Raw genomic sequence first — 26372 nt, forward strand, 5'->3', positions numbered from 1 at the left:
GGATAAACGGTCAAGGAAAGAAAACAGAGCACAGAAAACCAAACCCTTTCCTCTTCATGTCCCGTCAGGCAGTGCTGCAGACATACCAAATCTGACCTGGAGGATTTCACGCCCATGCACTGCAGGATTCTTATAGCTTCCAAGGTCTTAGGTATTGGACTAGCTGCATACTGGAGAGGACTCACCCTGGCAGCATTCCTGCTCCTTTTTTTCCTGATTAAGAAATGTACTTTTTTAAAATTAAGATTGTGCCAAGTATAAACAGTACTTTCACTAAAGAATAGTCAAACACACACACAAAAATGGGTAGAACACAACGTTCTCTTTTTTAATCCATTAGCAGGCCTTTAGTGCACCCACTGAGACTTAAATCAATGTGTACAAAATTGGCAGTAACAAATCAAACTGACAAATGCTGGGGGAGAGGACAGAAATAATCTATTTTGTGAAGCAACAACAAAGCAAGTCTTTTTGCAACTTCTGAACTGATACATGCAGGAAGGCTGAATCATATAGCCTAAACTACCTCTAGTAATTTATCTGGTGTTCACCCACAATCAGATTCATACCCTATCACAGTGGGTAACTCCTAGAAGGAAGGAAGCAGGAGGTGCTTCATTCAGCAGTCTATCACATTCACCTCTGAAGTGTACTCCACAGGTCTAATTCCTTCCTTCCTTCTCCCTTCAACAAAACTAAATATCTGCTTGCAGACCCACAGTGTAATGTCAGGAACTGCACTGTTTTTCATTCACCTGACCAGATGCAGGAGGGAGTATCTAAGAATGTAAAAGGCCAAAGTAAGAATGATTATACTAGTGCAATGTGCTGAACAGTTGCTGATCTCTCCATAATTTACTAAACCACAGAAGGGAGTAATATGATGTGCAGATATTACTGTGGCTATTATGTGACTGTAAAAAGAGACATTCAGAAAGCAAAAGTAGCTAGGAAATACCAGACACGTATTGAACCCATTAACAAATAAATGGCTTGTGTAATGGTCGTCTTGATGTTGCTGAGATAAAAATCACTCCAGTTATCATCTGTTATGCTTTTTATTTCTTCACTTCAATTCTGTGCTGCACTGCAAGTCTGCTAATTAAACCACTCCAAATCTACATTTAAGAGTTCATACAGGATCAGATGCCCAGTAAGGTTAAATTTGACCCAGGTGTTTTCTTTGAAACAGTATGTGCAAAGAAACTAGGGCAACAGGGAGAAACCCAAAATTGATGCAACTGACCTGCAAAGTGGCGATTAGACTGTGGCCAGTGACACCTAGGGATGGCTCAGCAGCTCCACGATTAGTGCTGCTTAATTAGAGTCCATGAGAGGGCAAGACATTGACAACATTTTAATAGAAACTGCAAATGGTAGCATTAACCCTGGCTTTTGTTCTGTTCCACTCTGCTTTAAATCTGCAGAACTGCACATTTAGACTACCAGAATAGGAAAAAACCTGATGGATGAGCACTTACAGAATTATTTTACTTCATAATTTAAAAGATGCCAACTTTTTAAAAATGTTACCTCTTTCCTGTTTAAATCCATTGCAGCTATGCCTACAGCAATGCATCATGTGTGAAGCTACTAGAAATTTAAGCATGTCTGCACCAGTAAAAGAGGACTAAAGATGACAGTATCAGGACCTCCACAACTTCCAGGTCAGATCACTCACATTCCACTCTTCAGTGCACTGAACAGGACACCTGCCCCAGCCACACTGCCTGTATAGGCACACAGCCTTTCCATGCTTCAAGTGCCTGGTACTCTGCCAGGGATATATCTGATATATAGGTTCTTGCATGCTCTCATATACTACCTGGATTCGTCACAGGATGCAAAAAAGCAGTGGCTGCCAATGCCTCAGCAATATGTGCAGAGTTGCTGCCTGACACAGCACTCAGTGCTGATTGTTTCAGAGTGGCAGGGCCAGTGTGCTGAATATCCTCCTCAGTGACAAGGACTGCATTCCAGGGAAGTGCTGTGCTGGTCTGCGCTGACCCCTTGCCCTGCACTGCATTTGCACCACACAAGCTGCTCTTTTCCCTTCTCCCCTAGATGTGCATTCCTTGAAGATGTGTGTGAAATATGCCAGAGGATTTATGCAGAAAAAACATTGAAGAGTATTTTGGGTGCATTTCTTGCATCAAGTCTTTTCCAATCCACTCTGATTTTTGATGCCAAGCCTAATTTTAGGTACTTGCACTTGAAATTCCATTATGATGATCAAATACACTACACCTCCGTCTTTCGTATGGACAGATCAGGAAATTATGAAGACTGTAAAATTAAGTAACATTTAAAATGTTAACAGCTGTGTGCTGGAAAGCAGAGACATTCCTCAGGGGTTGGAACAATAAAAATGCACATACCTATATGTTGGGAGTTGTAGGCTGCTGCTCAGGAAATCAATGCTGGTGTTCACAAAGAAAATTGATTGTACCTCCCCTGCTCAATTTGTGCTTGTTGGATAATAAATTATGAACACCTACCTCTCATAAAGAGTCTAAATCTATGAATGGGTGGCGATAGGAGTTTCAACCACACTAAGCTGAAAAGTCAATATCAAGATAGGGAAAAAAGCCATCAGGAGCATGGACCTGGATAATTTCTTACTTTAGCTATTGACATATCTGGAATCTGTCATAATGAAAATGCAAGTGACCCTACTTGTCAAGTCTATTCTGTTTTGAAAGATTCTGTCAACTTGAAAGAAAATAATCAAACATTTCCAGTAAAGTCAGCGGAGTTTCAGCACATGCTCTGCACCTTTACTGAATCAGGACTGTAAATGCAAACATTACTGGACTGCACTCAGAACAGTGTTTCATTGCAAACGAGTTTTCTTAGTATTTAAAGAAAATCTCAACCATCCCAATTAAATATGTGAGTAGAGGAAATAAAAGGAAGGAAAAGTTTATTATTTATAACACAGTGACTATAGTTATGCTGCAGTCAGAGGACCAATTACACCCTGGTTATGCTTTCCAACTCCACTAATTCATATAAATGGAGTGCTTGCTACATGACAGGGTAATTGCAGTGTAAATACAATAGTCTTTATACAACTGGATACTGAAAAAGTGTCAGTGTTACTGAGGTGGCAATAAGAATTAATTTGGACGTGTCATTAACCTTCAAATTCTTTGAATCAGTGATAATTAGGATATAGAAAAGCATAACCAAAAATGTAATTACACTGAACTAAGGGCTCAACTGCACGAGTATTAAGAGGCTGCTCGTGGGAGTAAGTATGCTTGAACATAAACTGAGGATCACCAAATCAAGCTGTAAAACACTACCATGATTTTATAATGATGCAATATGGAAGTGAAAAACTTAATTAAGGACATTTTTCAGCTGTAAGAAATGTGCTGAGGGTTGTTGTGCACACCAAAAATAATTCCCTTGTATTTTGTACTGGGGGATCAAATTCTGCCAGGAAATCCGCCTTTCCCTCTTAGTGCATGTTAGCTGTAAGCTCCTGTAGTGGCTAGTGGATCCATTCTCTAGAACATTTCAAAACAAATGTACAATGAATGCACACAGGACTTTGTAACATGAAAGTGCTAAAGTTTCCTATGCACATAAAATCCTTGCCAATTCCCTACTAAGAGGTACTACTAAACTTCTTTGTTCTAACTCTGATCAGCTTACTGTGAGCTATGACACCTTCTTACCTCTGGATACCATAATTTTCTTTTGTACACAATGACCAAATTGCTCCTTGAATGCTTAAAGAAAACAAATGACATACATAACTTTCTGTTAAAATGGTGAAGCAACTCCTCGGTCAGTGTAAAAGTTTCTTTAAATTCAAAGGCTCATGTGCTCATGTTATACCAGTTCATGATGTTAGCCTACACCAGTGGCAACATGAGCACATAAGGCAGGCACGTAGTGGACAGCACTGCTGCTATTGTGAAAGAAATCCCACAGCAGGAGAAAACAAAAAATGGGCAGATATTTCCAAAAATGAGAAGCCTACACAGGTCACTTTCCATCCACAGTTTATGGATCAGCTACTATCATCATTCATCTCAAATGCATAATCAGTGGAATCCACTCTCTTTCAGCAATTGTTTTTTAGGATACATATTTTGTGAGGTGCCCTTTAACTCTGTATCCTGGCAGAGAGCACTTTGTATTTGACTGCTGGAATCTACGCTTCCTTCCAGGTGAGTGAGTATTTTCCAGTCATTTCCCCTGCTCATTTTGGCTTGATTTTTTTCATTCCTAAATGACATAATCTCCTTTGCAGGTAATAGAGGGAGACATATACAGGGATGGATAGAATATAGGTGGTACTAAACAATGCTGTTCCTTGCCTTGTATTTGAAGGCAGCTGAAGCTGAGGGAGCCCTGGCTACCTCTCATCTCAAGATAAGGAAAGGGGATTCTCTAGCTCACTCATGACAAATACTCAGTCACCTAAACATACCCATATCTTCCAGAGAAGTGCTGCTTCCCTCCCTGGAAATGCTGAGCCTTCCAAGGTACACCACTTACACTTGTTAAAGATGTACCTGGTTTGCATTCTTTGCTGTGATTAATTGCAACAGCCTGATGTTGTGTTTTCCATAAACTCTTTTTTTTAACCTCAGTTGCTGAACAGTGCAGAAGCCTCTAGAATCTTCTGCTCCCTCTTTATTCGCTATTTCTTGAAGTACAATTATTCCTACGCTCTCAAAATCAGACTGTTACAATGTATTCTGTAGCAATGTCCCAGAAACAAGGACAGTTTTAAAACTCACCTATCACAGAATCAGTCATGAAGTGAAAAAGAAGACACAGATGAGATTTTTTAAATCCAGCCTTCAAGATAGAATGAGAGATGCACACTCTCATAAAATCCCATCTTGCAGCACATACATCGAAATGAGGCAGAATGCTTCACTATCAATGCTTCACTCCTTGGCAGCCCACGCTCTGACGTGACAGCACATAATGCAAATATTTATGGCAGGAAGTCCTCAGGAATGATCAGTCACCACCAAATGGCAGCAGCTTATCAAACACTAATTCCTGACATGGGAAACCCAGCTGAGGCAGCACTTCCACAAAAATACAACACAGAGAAGGTCTCTTTCAATAATTAGCTCCAATTTACATAGCTTTCCCCATGATGCTAAGTGTATTTGATGAGTGCCACCATGATCTATGAGACAGGAACTATGGCATGAAAGCTCCAGAGGTTCAATCAGCTGAGGTTCTTTGCATCAAATACACAGTGCGTGAATGCTCCCAATTTAGTGAAGACATTTGTCCTGAGGCTAAAGCATTGATTCTCCACTTACTGTCTTTTAATTGTGATGTATCCAATTTATCTTTTTAGGCTATAAACTCTTAGGGGAAAAGGTTCTTCTTCACTCTGCATGCTGTTCTCATGCCAGCTTTATTTTACTGCAAGTAAACCACATTCAGGTTAAATCATTTTCATATTAGCTGGATAACACTTTTCTATTGCTAGAATTAATTGCTGTAACATGTATTTTTTTCCTACAACAATGTCTGATGTAAGGATGAATCAGTGGTGACAACATTATAAATAAATGAAGAGTAACAAATAGAGGAACATTCCAGATGTTGTAAAAATGTCCTTTTCTACTCAGAAAACTGTTTGTTCATCCATGCCATGGTAATGTTTATGCTTTAGTAGTATAAACTCCTGCGCACAAGCACTGCTTTCTACTAGTCCAGAAAAAAGGAAGCTATCCAGGATGTTTGTTTTCATTGTTTCCCCCTCCAGAATTGCAGGTGCTCTATTTTACTGCCATTACCCTAGGCCTATCTGCTGCCCCAAATTCACATTTACACTCCTGCCATGTATGAATTGGCCAAAGCGCACAGCCCTTCGTTCCCAGATATTCAAGCTTGATGATTCACAGGCGATAAAATGTGACAGGACTTTTCACCAACAAACGAACTGCAGGGCATCCTAATCAGCAGGCAAGGCAGCTCTAATAACTGGGTTACAGCGTAAGGAAATAAACTCAAATGGAGCAGAACATTCATAAGACAAGAAACGTTAGATGCTACTCAGCCTAAAGCACCACTGGTGCTATACAAAGACATCCAACTAACACAGCAACTTTTTTTTCCCCTTTGGAAGCAGGATTCCTTTCAACTGCCAGTTAAAGACGGTCTCAGCAGCGCGTGAACAAGAATGGTAACCGCTTAGAGCCCCCAGCATGACTACTTCAGGCTTCTTTTCCCTTTCCAATTGCAGCAAACTGCAGTCAGACAGACAATGGAGTGTTTTGTTGATGTGGTGGTTTTAATTTGCAGAGTTAGGATACTGCTGGTTTTCAGTGTTTTCAGGTATGGTTGACAGGCAGGACAGGACACACACCAAGCCGCCCACATGCCAGCTGCTGTCCCTGCCGCAGGAGGTGCCACACGCTCAGAGGCTCACACAGAACCCACTTGGGTGGCTCTGGCATCAGCTGCAGATGAATTTGTGCTAACAGTGAAAAACACTGTCCCCAGAAGGGCATCTGTCCCCAAATGTTGCTTCTCAAAGGACACCTGCTCTGGATCTTTTTCCTAAGCTGTGCCAAACGAAAAGGTTTGCTTGTGTCAAATACACAAAGCCTCGTTCCCTCTGTTCCCCTGCGGACAGCCTAAGCTCAAAGTGAATTTGTGATGCTGTCACTACAATGGCAAAACTCTCTTTGGTTCAAGGCAATCATCTTTTCAAAAAACTTGAGCCTCTACATCCACAGCAGGATCCCTAATGAGATTTTCTCCCAGCAAAATTATTTTTTCTAACACACTTGGGTCCCTCAGTCACTGCTAAAACTCCTACTGACTGCAATACAGGGTAAATTTCTAAGCACAGACCACAGGATCCCTTCTTCCAGCAGACTGGATGTGCAGAAACCTGTCCCAGGATCTGAAGACAGTTTCCTCTGAGCAGCAGAGCCCCTCTCTCCATCCAGCCCACAGCAGCTGGAAGACCATGGCTTTTGCTGGTACTGTAAATGACATGCCTGGGAGACCGAGGCATTGCTCTGAATCACTGGAGCAATGAAAACAGCTGAGGAATTTGATGCATCCTATTCCATCAAGAAGGGCCCTGTGTGCCAAGTCTCACTAGGATAAGAAGTGTCAGGGACCTCAGATGAGCTATAGGTTTGGCACTAGACTATCACGGCCCTTAACTGATCATACAGAAGAATAGGGGAAAATAAAACAAAGTACTTCTTCCCTACTCAGTTGTGCTCAGATTATGATGCAAGACATATGAAAAAAAAAAAGAGATGGGGCTGCCCCCCTCAGTATACTTCACTGTGGAGGCACTGAAGAGAGATGGGAAGGGACCCAGCAAGATGGATAAGAAAAGCTATAGATAGAAAAACTCTCTGACTGAAGATGGATGAGCATAGCAAAATACAAACTAGAGTATCTGCTGGTTCTTTTGGGCAACAGTTTTCTGATCATTGCTCCAAGTCAGTATCTAGAAAAAATATGCTTTAAAATGGATATAGTTCATTTTGGGATTTCTTGAACACTTTCTCCCTCTCTCCTTCCACCAGAACCAAAAGTCCATTACTGAAATTAGTGAAATCACAGCCAAAAGGTGAGTACAGTTCTAAAGGTAACGTCTGCACTTTGCACAGTGTAACCCAAGCCTCAGCAGCAAGAACCAAGAAAAGGTTAGGCCTGGGCGTATCCCTTGTTATCCCCTTCCCCATCTGTGCAGTAAGAGTAACACCACTTGCCAATGGTACAGGGTGCTGTTAAACATTCAAATACTTTAGTAAGGGTTGGGCATGTACTGCAGAGAGCCAGATGGAGAAAGCCATCTGATGGTGTCAGCTGGGACTGGAGTTTGGAGGATCACACTTAGCTGAAAGCCTTCACACAGGCAGGAATCAGCCCAATATTTTTCTCTAAACTCTAAAGGAGTTTTCAAATCTATAACACTTTCTCCCACCTCTTTGCACTCATACAGAAGGGTCCATCCAGGTTCATACTGCATAACCTTTATTGCCATTCCTTTCTTTTGTTGTCTTCATGTTTGCCTTACAATGCACAAAATAAGTCATGCAGCAAAACAACAGAGAAAAAGATGCTGCACCTAGAACACTGCTGGCTTCTCTGGTCTGCAAAAAACCACACCAGCTATTTTGCAATCCAGAAAGGCAGGGAAAATTAGAAGATGATAGAAAAAGAACGCTATTTCCAAGGACACTGGTTTGGCCCTCAAACAGAGAACTGTTATCTGATACCACTTTTAATTGTATTTTATTTTTCAGTCATACACAGTATACTCAACTAAAGGTCATAATAGGTGGTTCTCATCTGATTTCTATGGAAGACCATGAGTACTGCATGAAGAGGATTTTTTTTTTTAAACACAAGTCTTGCTCAGCTGCAAGGGAACGGCTGCTTTATTTCCCTAGACATACGTATGTAAAGGCCTCAACTGAAGAACTTGGAGAGATTACATATTTGCATATGACAAAGGCACAGGTCCTCAGACATTCCTCTACTAGCTCCATACATACTGCTGATACTTAATAACAAAAGAGTAACCCTTCCATACTAGACTTGAAAAATTTGCTTAAGTCGTTCCCACTCAGGTCTAAGACATGGATGTGAATAAAGCAAAAAAAAAATTCTAATCTCTAACCTACTGGTATTTATTGCGTTGGTTGGCTGGCTTACCTTTCAGAGAAGACTGGGACTAAATCAGTGGCATAGACTGTCTTCCCAAATTAATAACTACTGGGAAATTAACAGCAAGTCCTGAGTCAACAATACATGACTCAATACAGGCTAAAAAGAACTTTTTCAGCATCCCACACGATGAAGATATCCAAGGTCAGATCATAATATTCCTCTGAAGACAGCTGAAGGAAACTCTCCAGGCTCTAAAACTGATGAATGGCTTTACTGTGAGCACATCAGACAGGCACAAGACATGAGTGCCTTTTATTCCTAAAGGACGTGCCAGCAGCCCCTACCCAGCATCCAGTTTGCAGCTATTGTGTGCATCCAAAGAAGGTAAAGAGAAACCACCAAAGTCTTTTCATGGCTCAATGGTGAAGAAACTAATCCTTCCTAGCCCTGGTGGAACCAGATGCTGCCAATACACAGCATGGGAGACTTTTCAGTTCTAGAAATATTAAGATTAAAAAAATCCTAAAACAAAAAACCAGCCAACCAACCATCCAAAAAACCACCACCAACAGCAAACAAAGCAACAACAACAACAAAACCACACCAAAAATAGAAGTTAAAAATTTAAGCTTCAGTGATGTCCACTGAAATCTAAATACACCCATAGGCAAGATAGTTTTTTCCTGAAACCATCTTCCAGACTAAACAATATCTGAGGTCATCCTTTTCTTATGCTGGTTGGACTACAACTCCTCAGCTCATGCAGGTCTCTGCCAAGCCTGGCAGGCAGTGAAATGCTGTCAGCAAGGCCAGACAAGCTTTGGAGGTCATCAAGTCTCTCCGCAGGCTTCTAAAAAATGTTTCACTCTCAGGTGATGAAATTTTCCAACACCAGGCAAGATATACAGCTTTTTAGATCCATTTGAGCCACAGAGCTTTGCTAAGCTTTAGCAAATCAAAATTTCTCTCAAAGAAGCCTCAATCTGTCAAAAATGATGTCCAGTGTTTTGATAGATCGGGTCCTGGGTGCCCGCTTCTTACCACTGATGGGAGTGTGTCACAGTGTGGCTGCTCCTGGAACTCAGGGACACTGCTGTGAGAATGCTCGTGGCTTGATTTTGAAAAAAGCACCTTAAAACAGGAAAATTTTTCTGGACACTTACCATATTTACCACCCAAGGATCCCAAATCCTCTAGAAGTATCATGTATCATGCAAACCTCACAACACCCAGCAGAGAGAAGGTAACTTTACAGAAGAGGATGCAGCTAGGATGTGGGACTTGCCTCAGATCAGAGGGGTTATCTGCGACATACTTAGATCTGAATCTGCATTCTCCTGGTGTAGAAACCCACATCTTCATTGAAAGACTACACATTTCTCTGTACCACAGTACACTGCAGAGCAAATCTTACATTCAGTTTTGTTAAAAAAGTATACAAAGCAGGCAGGGAAAGCAAGGCAGAGCACAGTGAAAAAACAGGGAACATACATGAAAAAAATAAAATGTCAGCATAACTTACAGGAGCTGCATTGTTTTTCACTGTCACACTTGGAGTTGTGGCTCGTAGGGCCCCACTCACACCATGGTAGTACTTGAAGCAGATCTTTGTTTCAGCTAAAAAAAAACAAGAAATGGATTATTTAAGATTAGAAGAATTGCCAGGGAGAAGCTGTGTGATCAGTTGCAGCTCACAGGCATAAGACTGGCAAGCAGTTAAGATTTGGAATGGTTCATTCTGTCTGTCTGGCACGACAGGATATCTCCTGCCTCTGATCTTCCCCTTTGCCAGAGTGAAATTTAGAGTTTGGTTCCTGTGATTTAAAATAGTTCAAATCCAAACCTCTTCTGAGCAGCAGTTATGACAGACAGACCTTAGAGCACCTGAGTAGACTCTTTTAGCTACATTAGGAAGAAAAAAAGTAGGAACAGATAAACCCTCATTGTTAGACACACTAAACACTAATGTGCTAAGAAACTGGGAAACTTTTTTAGCACAATGAGATTGCATAGTTGCTCGCTGACAGGTTTCACTGTGCCAATACATTCTGGCCTTGGTCAGGGCAAGGACATAGATCTCCACAGATTAACTGCTCTGTCAGTTACAACATTAAAGCATTTTTCAGAAACAACAGAGGATCACCAGACCCTGACTCAGTGTATTTCCACTGACTTCCAGAGATTTAGATTAGGTGAGGAACACAGGAAAGATCATGATTTTGGGCATTGACATTCAAATAAATAATATTAAGTGAGGGAAACTCATTCCAATAACTGTATCAAGGCATATAAGTGAAAATAGCTTCTTGCTAATCAGCCCCTCACAACCCCCTTTCTTGTGTGCTACAAGAACGAAAGACAATTTCATCCAGCTTTTCTGTTGGACTGTAACTACAAACAGACGTGAATTGCTAGTATTTGCCATGATCCTGCTCCCCTTCTTCCCTGGAACCGGTGACCTCCTGGTGCACATTCTGGCCTGCCTGCTGGCAGCAATTATCCACGGTTATATATGTAACAGGTATGTTCCTCGGATCTGAAAAACACCTGTTTAAATAAAAGCAGCATTCACATTTTCTAGTTTTAACCAGAAAATGCCATGGAAATTTTCATCTGTTCCATAAAATACTTGAAGGTGCTCTTCCTAATCAAGTTTTTCCTTAACACCTGCTTTGCAGCTGCTGCTGAAGCCCAAGGAAAACACCAGCCTTTGCCTGCAGAGCCACAACAACATTCACTGCAACTACAGTGCCTATGTAGGAAAATAATAAAGAAATGCCAGCTATGTATTTTAATATAAAAATTGTATTGCAGTTTTAACACCAGTAACAATATAAGCTAAATCACTGCAGCTGTGACAAAAGATTATGCAATATTAAGAGCTGAGACTTTGGCCAGATTATGGTGCTGTGATCTGCTGTTTGCTAGATCCAAGAAACAGCCACGCAGTGCTCCAAGTGGAAGCAAAACTTGGAGATGTGAAAAGTGGTGGAAGCTCTCAAAAATGCAGGCCTGAGTCACTTACCCTGATGCCCACACATACACAGGGATACAAGACGAAAAAGAAATCCTGATTTTTTTGAAAGACAAAATAATTTTAGAAGTGCAAAGCTTTCCTGACTTTCATATGTGACTTGGGAGATGAAAAGCAAAGAGCTTAAGTTCCCAAGTAACTGGAGCACCACTCGCTTTCAGGTGGGTTCTTAGTGCTGCTCCCTGAGGAGCCCTGCAGGAACGCACAGCCAATTGGTGTCAAGCACAGTGCCAGAGTAGTTCATCTGCTGACGTATTTTTCATCCCCACAGCTTGCTCCTCAGACGACCAGGTGCACATTTCTGCTCACACGGTGAAAATACATACATCTCCCACTGTATGCACAGACGTGTACATGTGTTTCATTTACCTCACAGCATTCCATAAGAACTGGAGCAGGCTGCAGAGTCCTTCAGCACCTCCATGAGGGGCTGTGGGGCCCATCCTGGGGTTTAATTCACAACTAGGCCCCAATTCTGCAAATTCAAGAGACTTGCTTGAGGTGTCAGTGCAGCTGAGCAAGCAACCCTATTGTTGCACCTGGGAGCAGCAGTTGTTTCCTTTTAGCAGCAAAAAAAGCTAGATGAGCCCGTGGGACTGAAAAACTGCCAGTCCAGATTGAATTTTCACATTGTAATTTTCTCTACAGGACTTTTAACAGCTCAGCAGCTAACTCATTTACTTGCTGAGAGGACAGCAAAAGCTGAGGGTATCACAATAGCTAAAACATGCAGTTCTCACCAATTATTCAAATCTTAATTTTCCTCTCCCTTGGAGATTTTTAGCTACAGTTTGCATGGAACATTGAGAGCTAAAAGAAAAAGACGCTTTCGTGTTTTTTTTTTTAATTAACTTGTGTAGCTAATAAAATATAACTTCAGGTACTAGCCTGCATGACAATGTTCAGACCCCACAGCAAGAAATTTTGTCTTAGGTTGACAAGTAGGAAATCAGTTACCACATACACTGGGAAACTACGGTTTAAAAGAATCCATTTAATTAAACTAAAAGTATTAGACAGAGAGAACACAAGGAGAAAATAATATATCCATATGTAGTTAATCTGGATATTAGTACTACTTTCAAGGACAAAGGATTACTAAGATGACTGAATACATATTTGGAAAGAACCCTGTGGGTATTGAAGGTTCCTCTCAGTTTCACATGACTACTATTTCTAATTAAATTTGCAACCAAACTGCCTTCATACAGGTGCCAACTGGCAAGAAAGCAACTCAGAATGAGGCAAGTGTCACACTGAATCCAAAACAGTGGTAGAGGTGGAGCCATTCATCAGGTAGCAGTTGAGGTGGTGATTAATGAACATCAAAGGTTTCATTCAGAAAACAGATCTGAGAGCAAAAAGTCTTATGGAGGCCTTCGCAGGTTGAGAAGTTGCACTAGAGGCATCAGAGGAAGAACATTTTCTGGGTTCCTCCCTCTCCTTTTTGCTCATATCATTTGCAGACTGAAAATATTAGGAAAATGTCCATTTTCAATGGAGAAACAAAACTTTAACAAATATAAATCTTGCAAAATTATATACAGTTTCTTTATGTGCAAAAAAGACCTAGTTGGGCATTTTTTGGCCAGGAGCCATTCTTTCCAAATAACATTATCAGTGCAATGTTTTTTCACTGCCACAGAGTCCTAACATTTTAATCTATCTGAAGATTCTCTTGCATTCTTGAATCACCTCTGAGACATTTTCAAAACAGATGCAGACATTTGCTGGCTTGGTACCACTGCCTCTGCAGATGAACAGAAAACACTGGAAGTATAAGCGAGGCAGTGATATAAATTAACCTGAACATTATCCAGCTGGCATTTGTAAATAATATGTCTTTACAAAGATGTTTGCATTGTAGTCTTGTATATTAGCTTGTCCTGGAATAAAGGAGACCATTTAACTCTGTCCTGATGCCCTTGCTACATGGCAGAGTGCACAGGTCAGGAGCAGGTGTTGTCCATTTAATCCCCAGTTATAAAGAAATGTGTGCCATTGTTATTTTCATCTCTAGTTACGAGTAGCAGCTCACTGGATCCCATAATGAAGTTATGATGTTAAGGTCAGGAAGTAATGAGGTTAAATTCTTCTTTCAATTAGCAAAAGTGGTAGTGAGACTGGTAAATCTTCCAAGAGATGAGATGTCTAAAGATGCTCAGAAATACTCATGCCCATTGACAACTACCACTCTGCTCAGCAATTTTCATGGATCAAGAACAGAACAGCATTGTAATCCCTTTACAGCAGGCTTGGTATCTTGACTTGTGCTGCTTTTGGCTGGAGTAGAGTTAATTTTCTTCACAGTGGCTACTATGGAGCTGTGTTTTCAATTTGTGCTGAACAGAGTGATGACAATACAGAGATGTTATTGTTATTCCTGAGCAGTGCTTACACAGAGCCAAGGCCTTTTCTGCTTTTCATACTGCCACGCTGGTGAGAAGATTGGCGGTGCATAGAAAACTGTGAGGAAACACATCTGCCACAAGTGAATCCAACTAACCAAAGGGATATTCCACACCATATGACATCATGCTCAGTATATAAAGTAGGGGTGAGAAGGACAAAAGGGTGGGACATTTGGAGTGATGACATTTGTCTTCCCAAGCAGCCATTGCATGTGATGGGGTCATGCTCTCCTGGAAATGGTTGAACACCTGCCTGCTCATGGGAAGTGGTGAATGATTTATTGTTTTGCTTTGCTTGTGTGCATAGCTTTTGCTTTCCCTATTAAACTGTCTTTATCTCAACCCATGAATTTTCCAGCTTTTACCCTGCTGATTCTCTCCCCAGTCCAACTGGTGTGGGAGTGAGCGAGCAGCTGCATGGGGATTGGTTGCTGGCTGCAGTTACACTATGACACCATTTTACCACGGCTGTGTTACAGCCTTCCGCCGTATCTGTATAAATAAAAGTCCCCAGCTGCATGCTCAGATCCACCACCATAACTGTCACAGGTGCAGAAAATACAACTGCCCCAAAGGAAGGGCCCCAAGGCAGGGCAAGTCAGGATAATCAGAATCAAGCAACGTGGTGTGTGTGTGGGTGATTCTGTTTCACTCCTTGCACCATGGCCCGCAAGCACCTCTGTGGACCACATAGGAGGGAGGCTCATGGAGAGGAGCCAGGATGTAGTTCATCCCTGCACACCACAGAGACCACTCCTCATTCAGAGGAAAGCACTGAGAAGTTTAACTTTTACCAGAGAAACTCTGCCATGAAGCTTCATCCCTCTCATAAGAAAAAAAAAAAATCATTTCACAAAAATTATTTCTCTATCAGAGCCCTGAGTTACGAAATCAGTTTTGCAATTAACTGGAAAATTAATTTACCAATCGAACATTATTCTTCTTGGCAATAGTTTATGCTGCCTCTGCAATCACCCACTGAAAATACCCTACTAAACAGAAGTGAGAGGAGATAAAATCTAGTAAGGTCTGATGATGAATTGCATCTGGAGGTATCGAAAGTTTAAAGTCTCCAAGAGATGTCCTAGTACTCATCATCCAGCCACTCTCCTGTCAGTTACTACTCCTGCTGGTTTATTTGATAACCTTTCCCTCTAAAATAATTCCATTCCTACTCATCTTCCTCGTTCCTTCAGAGTTGTCAAAACTGCCCTAAATGTCTTCCCAAAAGTTCACTTACTCTTGTAATCTTATGTTCCTTGCTTTCTAAGGCCAATCTGATGTCAGAGGCTTAGCTGACATCCATAAAGGTGGATTTATTCTTTTAAATATAAAAAAAAAGCACTCTGCCAGGATTACAGTTTCCCTTGTTAAGCTAAAAAAAAAAACCCCAGAACATACTAATGAGTATTTCAAGGAAAGCTAAGTTATATTCTTTGGGCGAGGCAGGAAGCATCACTGGTGTTTGACAGGAGCGTGTGATATACTTGGGGCACTTCCACAAGCTTGTTGTGATTTACTCCCGTGATACTTTTTGTTTCAATTAAATAGCTGAGGTGACTAGGCATTAGCTAAGCATTTCTCAGTGCTGAAAAAAACTCTCAGGGAAGTAAGGCCAGTGTTAAAAACTGAGTCATTTGTGATCAATTCAATCTATTACTAAAAGAGCTGTTGTTGCTCTTTTGGGCAAACATTGTGCATAAAAAATGAGAGGTGTCAAAACCAGTAATGAAAAGGTAGCTGTCTCTGGTAAGTAGGTGGGAACCAAGTGAACCAAATCAGACAGCAAAGCAATTAAGTTACGAGTCATAAAGCTTTCCCTAGAGAGGAGCCAGAAGTGGAATAAACAAACATATGATGCTGTAGGACTGTCTTGAACTAAAGTAGCCACGGTAATCTCCGGAAGAGGAGATACAACTGTCAAAGTGAAGACAATGAGTCAATGAAGGGGAGAACTGTTTGAATACAATGCGGAAACTGGGAGAGGCATATGGGAAAAAAAAACAGGACAAGGAATAACAATGGAAAGCTAAAACAGAGGGAGATTAAAGGCAGTTTATATGAGGTGTTACAGTACTGGAAGTGAGTAAGCAATGTCCTGGAGGGGAGGAGAGGACTGAGATTATAACAGAATCGCTGCACAGAGAGAGTGAGACAGGGGAGAGGGCAGAGAGGCTAAGACTGTCTGAACAAGACTAAATGAGAAGAAAGCAGGGAAAAGGAAATAAGACAAGGAAAGGCAGACAGGGAAAGAGTAAGAAAGTAAATCTGAAGAAGAAAGAAAAAAAGTACCCCCTCAGTGAGACATGAGGTTTCACAGGTAGCTGCTGATACAGCTCATACATTATGCTCCATGTTTCCTAGAGGTCTTACTAAGGGGGCACTTTTTTTCTTTCTTCTTCAGGTTTGACTTTGTTACTCTTTCCTTCACAGTATTTGTTTAGCATCACAACCACCTATGGTTTTCCATAAGCGCCTCAGTTTTTAGACAATTAACAGTTTAAAAACCAAACAAGGCCTAAACAGATGTGCTTCTTTAATTCCTGTTGCAGAATTTCTCCCAATTTTCTGATGACTTTTTCCTTGCCCTGTTCTAAAAAGCGCACAAACACATAACACTTCTTTGGGGACATTGTGAGATTTGAGATTTTAAAGTCTCGCCTTTCAGATAGTTATAATACTTCCTGACAAGAAACAAAAAAGTACCCAGAGCAAGATTTAAGGCTGACCAGTACATAACAATAATTTCAGGCACAAACATTTGCATGGAAACTGCAATAGCTCAAAAATAAGTAGTAGAATACTCAGAAAATTTCTAATCAAGATTCAACTTAACCAAAAAAATGCAAACTTGCCAAGATACAGAAATGCACAGTTAGAACCTTAATTCAAATAACCTTAACTCTGCACCAATAACGCATTTTGGTATTTGTAGCTGTAACTGATGTGTGAACAACAGATCAGATGATCCTAGTATTTTTTCTAATCTTGAGAAGATGTTGCTTCCCAAGGGTTGCACATTGAGGGCTGGAGTTACCTCCTTTATAACAGGAGAGATTATTATTATCATTTATTGTATCATTGATTTTTTGTTCTGTTGTTATTTGTGATCTGCGGATACTCTCCACTATTGACTTTCACTTTTACTTCCTTTGTTTGATAATTCGATTCAGCAGCTATCTGCCTCCAACCACAACAAGAGTAGTACAGTAAATTAGTACACTAATAAATAATGTGTAGTAACAAATCTTCATATTCAGTGGTCCAGTCTCTCCTCTGTCCTAATTTCATTTGTTTGAGCCCTCAGTGTTGCAGGCTCCATACTCCATTGATTTTTGATTCTAGCTTTGTTTAATCCACATCTATTACTCTGCTGTTCATACGAAGTGACAACCATCTGCTCACCCATGACTGCACCACGAAATTTTTCAGGTGTAGGCTCCTGACCATAAGGCAGGCAAAATCACACCATTTTTGCCTTATGAAAATAGAGGTATCTAGGAGTTTCTACAGCAGGACAGGTACAACAAAGTGGCTCTGTAAACTGCTATTCAGGAACAACATATAGATCTAATTTCAATAGGCTGTTGCTTATGTGCTACCTTCATAAAAACTGTCCTATTGGCAAGACTCATTACTAAAGAATTGGTAGCAGCTGGAATGGATGTGTGCTTATACATTCAGGTACTTTTATATATTCCTCTTTACAGGCAGCACATCTAGCATTGCTGATCGCTAAGGTTGATGAAATTTTTCATTTTAAACCTTGCTTTCAGATGCTTATACATTTTCAAAGATACGTATATTTGGAATAACATTTTGCATGTTGAATGTCTGCGTCATATCTACAGAGATGCACAGCAAGAAAATTTTATCCAGAAATTTGTAGGTGAGGTTAAGGGAAAACCATTGGGATTTTACACATGAAAGATTTCTGAAGACCTTTCCTTTTACCCCCCAACTCAATATACTATACTAAGCATATATCTCCAGGTGTTCCTGTAGAAGTACATTAAAATTCATCTAACTTATAAGCCTCTCCAAAAAATTCAGTTTGATATGCTCATTTGTGAGATCTTTGGTTTTACCATCTAAATGCCCAGGAAATCCTAGCTATGCTGAGCACATTCCAGACTGGCAATAGGATAGGTTTTTTCTGCAATCCAGATCCAAGCTCTTCCTGGCTGTCCCATGTCTGGAAGCAGGAGGACTGTATCCCTGGGCATCTCCCCACTGTGCCAAGTGGCATGGAAGACGAGAATATGAATCCACTGCCAATTTGCCCCCATTGAAGGAAGAGATGGAGGCAGCAGGGGGGATTAGGAGCATTGGGTGGGGAAAGAGTAGTCAGAACAAAATCAGGTAAGAGGGTGAAGAAAAAAACCCTGTGATTTGTGGTGGTCGTAGGCTTGAGTAGAGAAGGATTTGGGGAGAGCAGGTAGCAGAGCACTGTTTCAGTCTGGCTACAACAAATGAACACTGCCACCTGCCTTCACAGTACGAACACTATGCATGTATGGGGGCTCTTGTGTTCAGGCTCCCAATTAGGCAATCGCAGGGAGATGGCAATGGGATTTAAGGTAGTCTGGCTGCTAAAATTTTCACCAGACAGACAGGGGTTGGAACACATTAAAATCTGAAGCCATCCAGTGGCCTTTGTGATAGCACAGTTTATCAGGGACACGGAACTGTACCATCAAAGTGCCCAGCAAGTCTGGCATTTAGATTGACAAGTAGGGTCAAGGCAGGTGGAATGAGGCAGAGTAGATCAAGTCAAAGCTTCCACAGATACTCATCACAGGAAAGGTCAGTGGAAGGATGTCAGTATCCAGACAGCAGTTAAAGACACTAAATGTCTTTAATAAAAAGGTGTTCCAGCCCTTTTGTAGCTAGGACCAGAACCTGCAGTTTGTGCTGGCGTATGTCCTCCAACTATTACCCCACTTCCTAAATTTTATTGTATAACATGAGTAACGGACTTGAAATTTGCTCAGACAGCTCACATCCTTGACAATAATAACTTCCTCCTAAAATTATCTTCAGATGAGGGGTAGGTGGGAGTCTGGGGATAGGGAAGGACAAGGACTCAACCTTACCATTGCTGGCACTGAGTCATCTCTCCTCCCATTTTAACCAACAGAACTATTTCTTCCATATTCATAAAGACAGCAGGATTCAGCCCAGGCAAGAATTTTATCTGATCATTTACAGTCAACCCCAACTGTGATATCTATCTGCTCTGCCTTTATGGACTGCTGTAAAGAAATGACTGATAGGCACCAATCTGGATGAATAAAAGTTGGGAATGGGTGGGATTGTAACAACTTACCTGTTTTTCATCACGACAAGGAAGAGCTGTTTGAGAGAGACATTTTAGTCATTGCAAACAGCAAATTACAAGGGCTGCACTAAGACTGAGACTTTAATGAAATTCCAGAGCCTACGGGTGGTCTAATGTTTTTATGTAAATCAGCTTAACGATGAGTTTTTCACCATGAGCATTAGCAAGCAAGCAATTTATTTGAGAAAAACTTGCAATCATCAAAGCATTTTTAACTGTGTGATAGTTGTGTCCATAATAACTGAAAAACTTGCCTAAAGTTTGCTCTCTGATCCTTAGCACTTGTGTACAGTGCATGACAATCAACATTGCAGGCAAAACCAAACACATGGTTCATCTATTTATGAGGGAGATGACCTAAAATTACTTCTGAAATGCAATGATTACAACAGACTAAGTTTTTAAATAACTATTTTGTTTTAAAATGGCTCATCATCTTGGTTACAATGGACTCAACATTTCTTTATCAAAATTGAACAGTAGAGAAAAAAATCCCTACGCCTCCACTGCACTGGAAACGAGCCCTTTCTGCCTCACATGCAGAAAGCCATCTGTTTCACTGTATTAGTGGGCCCCTTAGCTACAGTAGAGTCACTAGTATATTCAGGAAAATAATTTGAACTGGAGATATAGTGTCTAACCTTATTCTCAATTACACCAATATATATTAAACCACTACATAGACAGACAGAAAATAAATATACAGAAACACTGACACCCCTGAGCTTTATTCTGAATATCAGCACAGGCATTGTGAAGGCAACTCAGAGATGACAGAGAAAGGTATAAACTCAAAACTATACAATAACACACGGATCCTCAGAAGAAAAGGGACAGGCAGAGCTGGGGATCCCTGTCCTCTCTTCACTGTGCTATATGTCCCAGATGTCCCAGATGAATCAAGCTTTTATCAATTGTCCCTATCACAACATATCCTTTAGGCTTCCAGGTATTATGTCTGCCTCAAGTTAACTGTCTCTTAGAGCAGATGTCTTTGAACCATCAGCTCTTTGCTTTTATCAGGGCAATAGTAGTTTAAAGTCTTAATTAAATACATATGACTGGATTATGCCTTCAGGCACAGCTTTGAGCAAGAGATAATGCATGAACTTCAGAAGCCAAGTGCCTCAAACACAGCCCTCTCCATCACATGTTTTTATTCTCCTTGATCTCAAAACATGGGTGGACCTTTGGATTTATAGAAACAGAAAAATCAGCTTTATGATCAATATTTAGTATTTAGGAAGGCATAACCCATAACTTTACCTGGTGCCTCCTTTGTGAAGGGAGAGGAAAGCATGAAAAATGACACCTTTCAACTCCAAACCTGGTCAATTAGGGAGGAAATCAGGGAGGATTCATGTTTCCATTTACATTAGTAGCAGTTTAATTCAAGACACCTGCTTCAGCACTTGCTGAGCTGGTCTTTAATCACATGTCTGATAAGCACAACCAAATTTCACATTAGAAACAGAACATTCCCTTGAGTCAGTATTTCACTTTTTCCCCAAGAAAGTGATCTTTGAAAACATTAGTGTGGAAACAAACCATCGTGGTGCTCACCATTTCCCCAGCTCCTCTTACATGTTACATCCTTTCTCTTGTTAGTCTGCCAACTCTGCCAGTCAGAAGCCCTATCTGTTCACATTTTCTAACATCTAACATCTTCTCAGTCACTATAAGAATGCTTAACAATTGCTTTAGAGCAAAATTCAGCTGCCAGACCATGCAATATTAAAACTCAGTGTTCACTCTGATTGGGAGCTATTTTAGTCAGTCAAGCATGTGCCACGCAGTACACGAATGGAGTCTAGCAACTGAGTCCTTGAGCAACAAGATGTCAATGTTACCCAGAAAAAAATCCTTTGCACTTGTAAAAGAGAAGCCAAGAGCTTAGCACTATTATTCACAATACCATAAAAGGGCTGTTTTTCTATTTTAATACCCTTATCGTACTTCAATATGCACACACTCCCTGTCTCTACTCATATTTAAATATATTTTTAGCCTAGTATTTCCATGACAACAAAGCAAAAAATGGTTAATTTAATAAGATGGTGGAGCGAACGTTCAAAATGCTTGTAGAAGCAGCTTCCTAGTGCTCCAATGGTTTCAGTTACACTAAGCACGTTATTGTTTGCTGCTGCTACTTCTAATCATCAAATTAAAAAAATAATTTTGAGTGATTAAGAGAATTATGCATCATGCAAAATCATAAAACAAAGACTGTTCATTGCTGTCATAGTACAAACACCCTAATACAAGTAAAAGAAGTCGGCAAAATGTTAATTTTGATTGAAGTAAGAGCTCACAGAGAAGAACAAGAAGAGATGTGGTCATACTCTCTTAGACAAGGGGTAGTAGTTTATATGTACCAAGAATGATGTGATGGCAAGTATGACACTTCATATTCTTTGCTTTCTGGACTCTACCTCAGAGTGGAGCTATTTGCAGACAATTTTGGAAGAGAATAATTTTCAAAATCTGGGAAGACCAAAATGAAGGCCAGTATTTGAGGCTGTGGCATTAAAGGCAAGGAAAATATACAAGGGAGTAACCCAAGGAAAGGCACACACCTCTTCCTTCATCTGAGGATTATTTGGTCTAAATTGCATGTCACCTAACAGGTCTGCACAGTATGAGGAGAAAATGAGGACAGTTGCACCTGTGTTTTGGCTCTGTAACTCTACTAAAGGCAAAAGACAGTCACGGCACAGTAACAGTGCAGTGGAGTTTGAGATCTTTGGCACATCAGTTCCTGGCTTCACATTATCATCTTGAAAACATTTTATTCTTTACCACATTATTTTTTCCCTTCTTTATAGAAAGGAAATGATCAGCAGAGAACAATATGTAATTCTAGCATTAAATACCTGTTACACTATTAAATACAAGGGTGAGATGAACACTCTTACACTGTAATTACCCAACAATCAAAATTTAGTTGTTCTAAAAAACAGTGTTCTTTGAGGTTTTTTCTTAGTACACCAAAGACTTACCTGGGTAGATCTTGTAAGCATTAATTAAACAGAAGAAAAGGACTTGTGTGTCTTCACAACACAGAGCAGTTCTCCTGTTTACACAGCTGAAACATCTATAATTAATTGAGTTCACCCACTCAGAACCATGAGCCTTGAATAAAAGCTGCATGCCAGCTATGCTGCTGAGCTGGTTTTTTTCCTCCCCTCTCCTTTTAGCCTTACAAATGCCTTGCTTTACAAGGCCTATCTTCCTTCTATTTGGTGAGAGATCACCAAAGTGAAAGCGTGCTTACGTCCTTTGGTTCTCCCAGAGCCTTGTGAACCATGACCCTAGTTGGCGAAGACCGGTCAGTTTGACGCCTTTGCTAGCAAAGTATACAGACTATGCCCAGAAGCAAGCTATGTATAAGGCATATGCTTGGTCCTTTTCAGGAAAGCAGTTCACAGGCAGTTCTGTCCACAGAGATGATGTCAAGTTGTGTCCAGGCTCTAGACAGCTCAGGATCTGAATCAACTGAGAAAGGTTCACACTAGAACGAAAATTAAGGCTGGACCTTGTCAGAGGTAGGTCTGAACCCTGTCTGATGCTTTCTAAAGATCAGTGAGAGAAGGAAAAACCTTCTCATTAGAAAAATTAGTCTTAGCAGAAACAATTAATTTGACTTCTGCTTTTAACTGTAGTTGGATCCACAACTGTATGTGTTGTTGGAACACAGCACTGAGCCTCTCTGGTCTCTTATATAAAGAGGAGATAGACCCATCAAACACTGGCTCTTCTAAAGCTTACCCACAAAGTCATCTTCTATGAGAAGCATACTATGAGACTTTTGTGATTCACTGTACAACTTCAACAGTAGAAGCAGAAAGCAAGTAACTTGGTTGCATTTGATTAAGCCACTATACAGTGAATGATTTGTTATATTTTGTCTTGAGATGGCTCACATGTGGCTGCTCATCCATTCAGAAAACTCCTTTTCACAAGGGCATTTTGATCAGGTGCCACTGCTAAGGTGCCTATTGTTAATTTCCCTGGGAATTCATAAGCCAAAGCACAAGTTACGAAGAAGGAAAAGATCAAAAGGCTGCAAGGAAAGAGGTATTATACTTGTTATTACTTCTCAATTTAAAGCTCCCTCTGCAATCTCCTATTTCAACAACTTTTTTTTTTCCTTTTCTAAAATACCAACTTCTGTTCACCCTTTATTTGCAATCTAATAATTAGGGAAGAAAATTGCTGTAATCACAAAATGAAATGTGACTTTTTAAAACCCAACAATTCCAAAAGTATCTCGCCTAATATGAGTAAAAAGAAGGGGCTACAAATAGGTTATATTAAGTTGAAGGGCAAGATAAAATATCCTGACTGTAATAGAGACCAGTGAATCTAACGCTGAGCGCATTGGATGAGTGTATTTGTTTTCAAGTACAATAAAAATACGGAACTGTGGGGAAAAAATTACTATGAAACAGCTGTTGCATTTGTGCACGTTAAAAAAATTACTGTCTTGTGACATTAATGAAATAACAAGGAACGGAATTACCAAATTTAAACAAGCAAGGGGACAAAGAATCCTAGGCAGCCTAGACAAGATACTGCGGTGTGTAGAAGGTTTATTCTCTAGCAAAATACATCAAGAAGTACATTGGGAGATTGCAAAAAATGGTCTTCAAATCGCTGTTTGTTCCTATTGATTATAAAATTGTATACAGACACCAGTACATCCACCACCAGAAGGTGTCTGGCACATGCTCTCTGACTTTGCATTTCACTGCTGGTGAAGGTGAAGGGGTCCCAACAGTGCCAGCTGCAGATGTTCACTTCATCTTTGGGGCTGCCATCCTGACACCAATAACTCCCAGCTTGCTCAAGCCCATCCAAGCTGAAATTGCTGCAGTCACAAACACACGTGACAGACAGGAAACACTAAATGCAGCAACACTGAAAAAGGAAAATGATCTGTCTTTTCCTTGCAATCCTTAGGACAGATGTCAGCTTCCTGTGCCTGAGGCAGACCTGAAGATTTCAAGTACCCTGCAGAACCTGGGTCACCCCTTGGCCATCTCTGGCAGAAACAAGCTGAACATTCACATGAAATGCTCTGACACCAGGAAACCTGGGCTCTTTTCGAACCTCTGCCGCTGACTTAACTGTAGTAGTCTCACTCTTTCACAACTTAATTTCCTCCCAATCTGTAAGATGATAAAAATTATACTTCTGGCAACCCAGCCCAAGGAGAGAAGAATACAAGTTATTGCTAGTCCTTCCATAAGCCAGTTTTCATAACTGGCTGTTCTTCAGTGACAGGAGAATAGTATTCTCTCCTGCAAAGCAAAGCTCATGACCACATTCTGTAGGGGCCCTAACAAGTGTATGGGCACCTGAGAAAATAGTAGCTCAGTAACAGGTAAATTCCCAGCAGGTATATGGTGCAGGTGGACACTGCCTCTCTAGAGGTAAGGCACTACATGCACACTTTTCTACTGACCTGAAGGGATTGGATTGAGCGGGTCATCACAGGATTTAGCCCTACTTATTACTTAAGCTGCAATCAGTCATGTCACTCTAAAATTGAAAGCTACATTCCCAATTTCTTCTAAAGTATTTGTTTGTTTGAATCTACCTTGTACTTGTTTTCCTTTAAATCACATACAGGTCTGTACTTTAAAACCTCCTGAGCTGTAACCCTGTCACTCCTTGTATTACAAATTCCACTGAGAGAGCAAGGCACTCAGACAATTCAGACTGTATCCATCACCCTGCTCAGTAATCACAAAGGACGAAGGAAGAAGTGGAAAGTGAGACTGAAAGTTACGGGTTTAACTGGCTGGCTGTAGGTGCCTATAGCCAATATACAGAGGGGAAAAAGCTGCTAGAAAAGGAGAGCACTTTTGGGAGTGACCACAAATGGTCACGTACAACTAATACAATGATAACAGTAACAAGTGCACTGCTACACGAGCTCGGTCTACTCTTTCTATCTATTTTACTGCAGATGTATAAACCAAACAGCTCCTTTACATCTTCTGATGGTGTTTCACCAACATCAGGAGAAATGGAGCTGTAACTGTCTCTTGAAACCAATCTCATTTGTTGAGATGTTCAAAAACACATCTAGGCCACATCCCATCCACGATTCTGTAGCTTGTCTGTTTTAAAATACAAATCCCAATTCCAAGAAGGTCATAGAAAAGTATTTGCAGGTAACATGTTTTAGTTCACTCATCAGATCAAAACAGAATCTATAAAAAGCATACTGTAAATTCAAGTATCCTTCTTGCTATCACCAGCAAACATGTCTTTTTTGGCAGTATTGAGAGCAGAAAAAGAAAGGGTATTAAACAGAGCCAAGAATGAGGTTTTGAGACTCCAGGAGAGAAACAAGCTGTCTTCCTGGTTTCAGTTTTTCAATTTTAAGAGGAGAGATAATGATTCCAGGATGGTTTTGCAATAGATTGTTTTGTAGGTTTTGTTCCTCTGACACTTCTGGAAATTTCTAGTCTGAAAACCAAACACTTGAACTCTCACCTGCTGTGAACCCATATCACCTCTTACAAACTAATGGATCCATTCTAGTTCACATATACAAAATACCCAGCCTCTTGTTTTTCAAATAGAGGTCCTTTACTAGCACACATATATATTCCAAATCTGAAGTCTCAAATAGGCCAGCATAAAATGTGCATTTTTATCATGTCAATTTGGTTTGTCAAAGAAAGCATATGTGCACCTACATTGTCCTCCCGTATAGTGCTGTTGTGAACATCCAACTGCTGAGTGCTACACAAAGACTCCAAAAGAGGTAAATGTATTTCCAGTATTGTTATTTTATAGTTTTGATGGCTCATTTTTCCACCTCCTTGCTGCGTTGGAGAATATGCCTACCATAAAGTGACTTTCCTGACCTAAGGGAGGGCTGGCAGATTACTTTGAGTCAGCTGCCAGCATGCAAGAATCTTTATGTCAGCCTTGA

At 40.6% G+C, this 26372-nt stretch overlaps 1 protein-coding gene across 5 annotated transcripts in view; it reads right to left on the bottom strand.

The window, feature by feature from the left end:
* Nucleotides 1-26372, bottom strand: part of HECW1 (HECT, C2 and WW domain containing E3 ubiquitin protein ligase 1) — a 259900-nt gene that overhangs the window by 118145 nt on the left and 115383 nt on the right. For all 5 annotated transcript variants that reach the window (XM_039378406.1, XM_039378403.1, XM_039378405.1 and 2 more), the window contains one exon: nucleotides 10157-10251. In XM_039378406.1, coding sequence (XP_039234340.1) covers nucleotides 10157-10251 — 95 coding nt within the window. The remainder of the gene's footprint in view (nucleotides 1-10156; nucleotides 10252-26372) is intronic.

The sequence above is a fragment of the Pipra filicauda genome, unplaced genomic scaffold (genome assembly GCF_003945595.2).
Source record: "Pipra filicauda isolate LSUMZ 115617 unplaced genomic scaffold, ASM394559v2 scaffold137_size4652046_pilon, whole genome shotgun sequence".
Classification (NCBI taxonomy): domain Eukaryota; kingdom Metazoa; phylum Chordata; class Aves; order Passeriformes; family Pipridae; genus Pipra; species Pipra filicauda.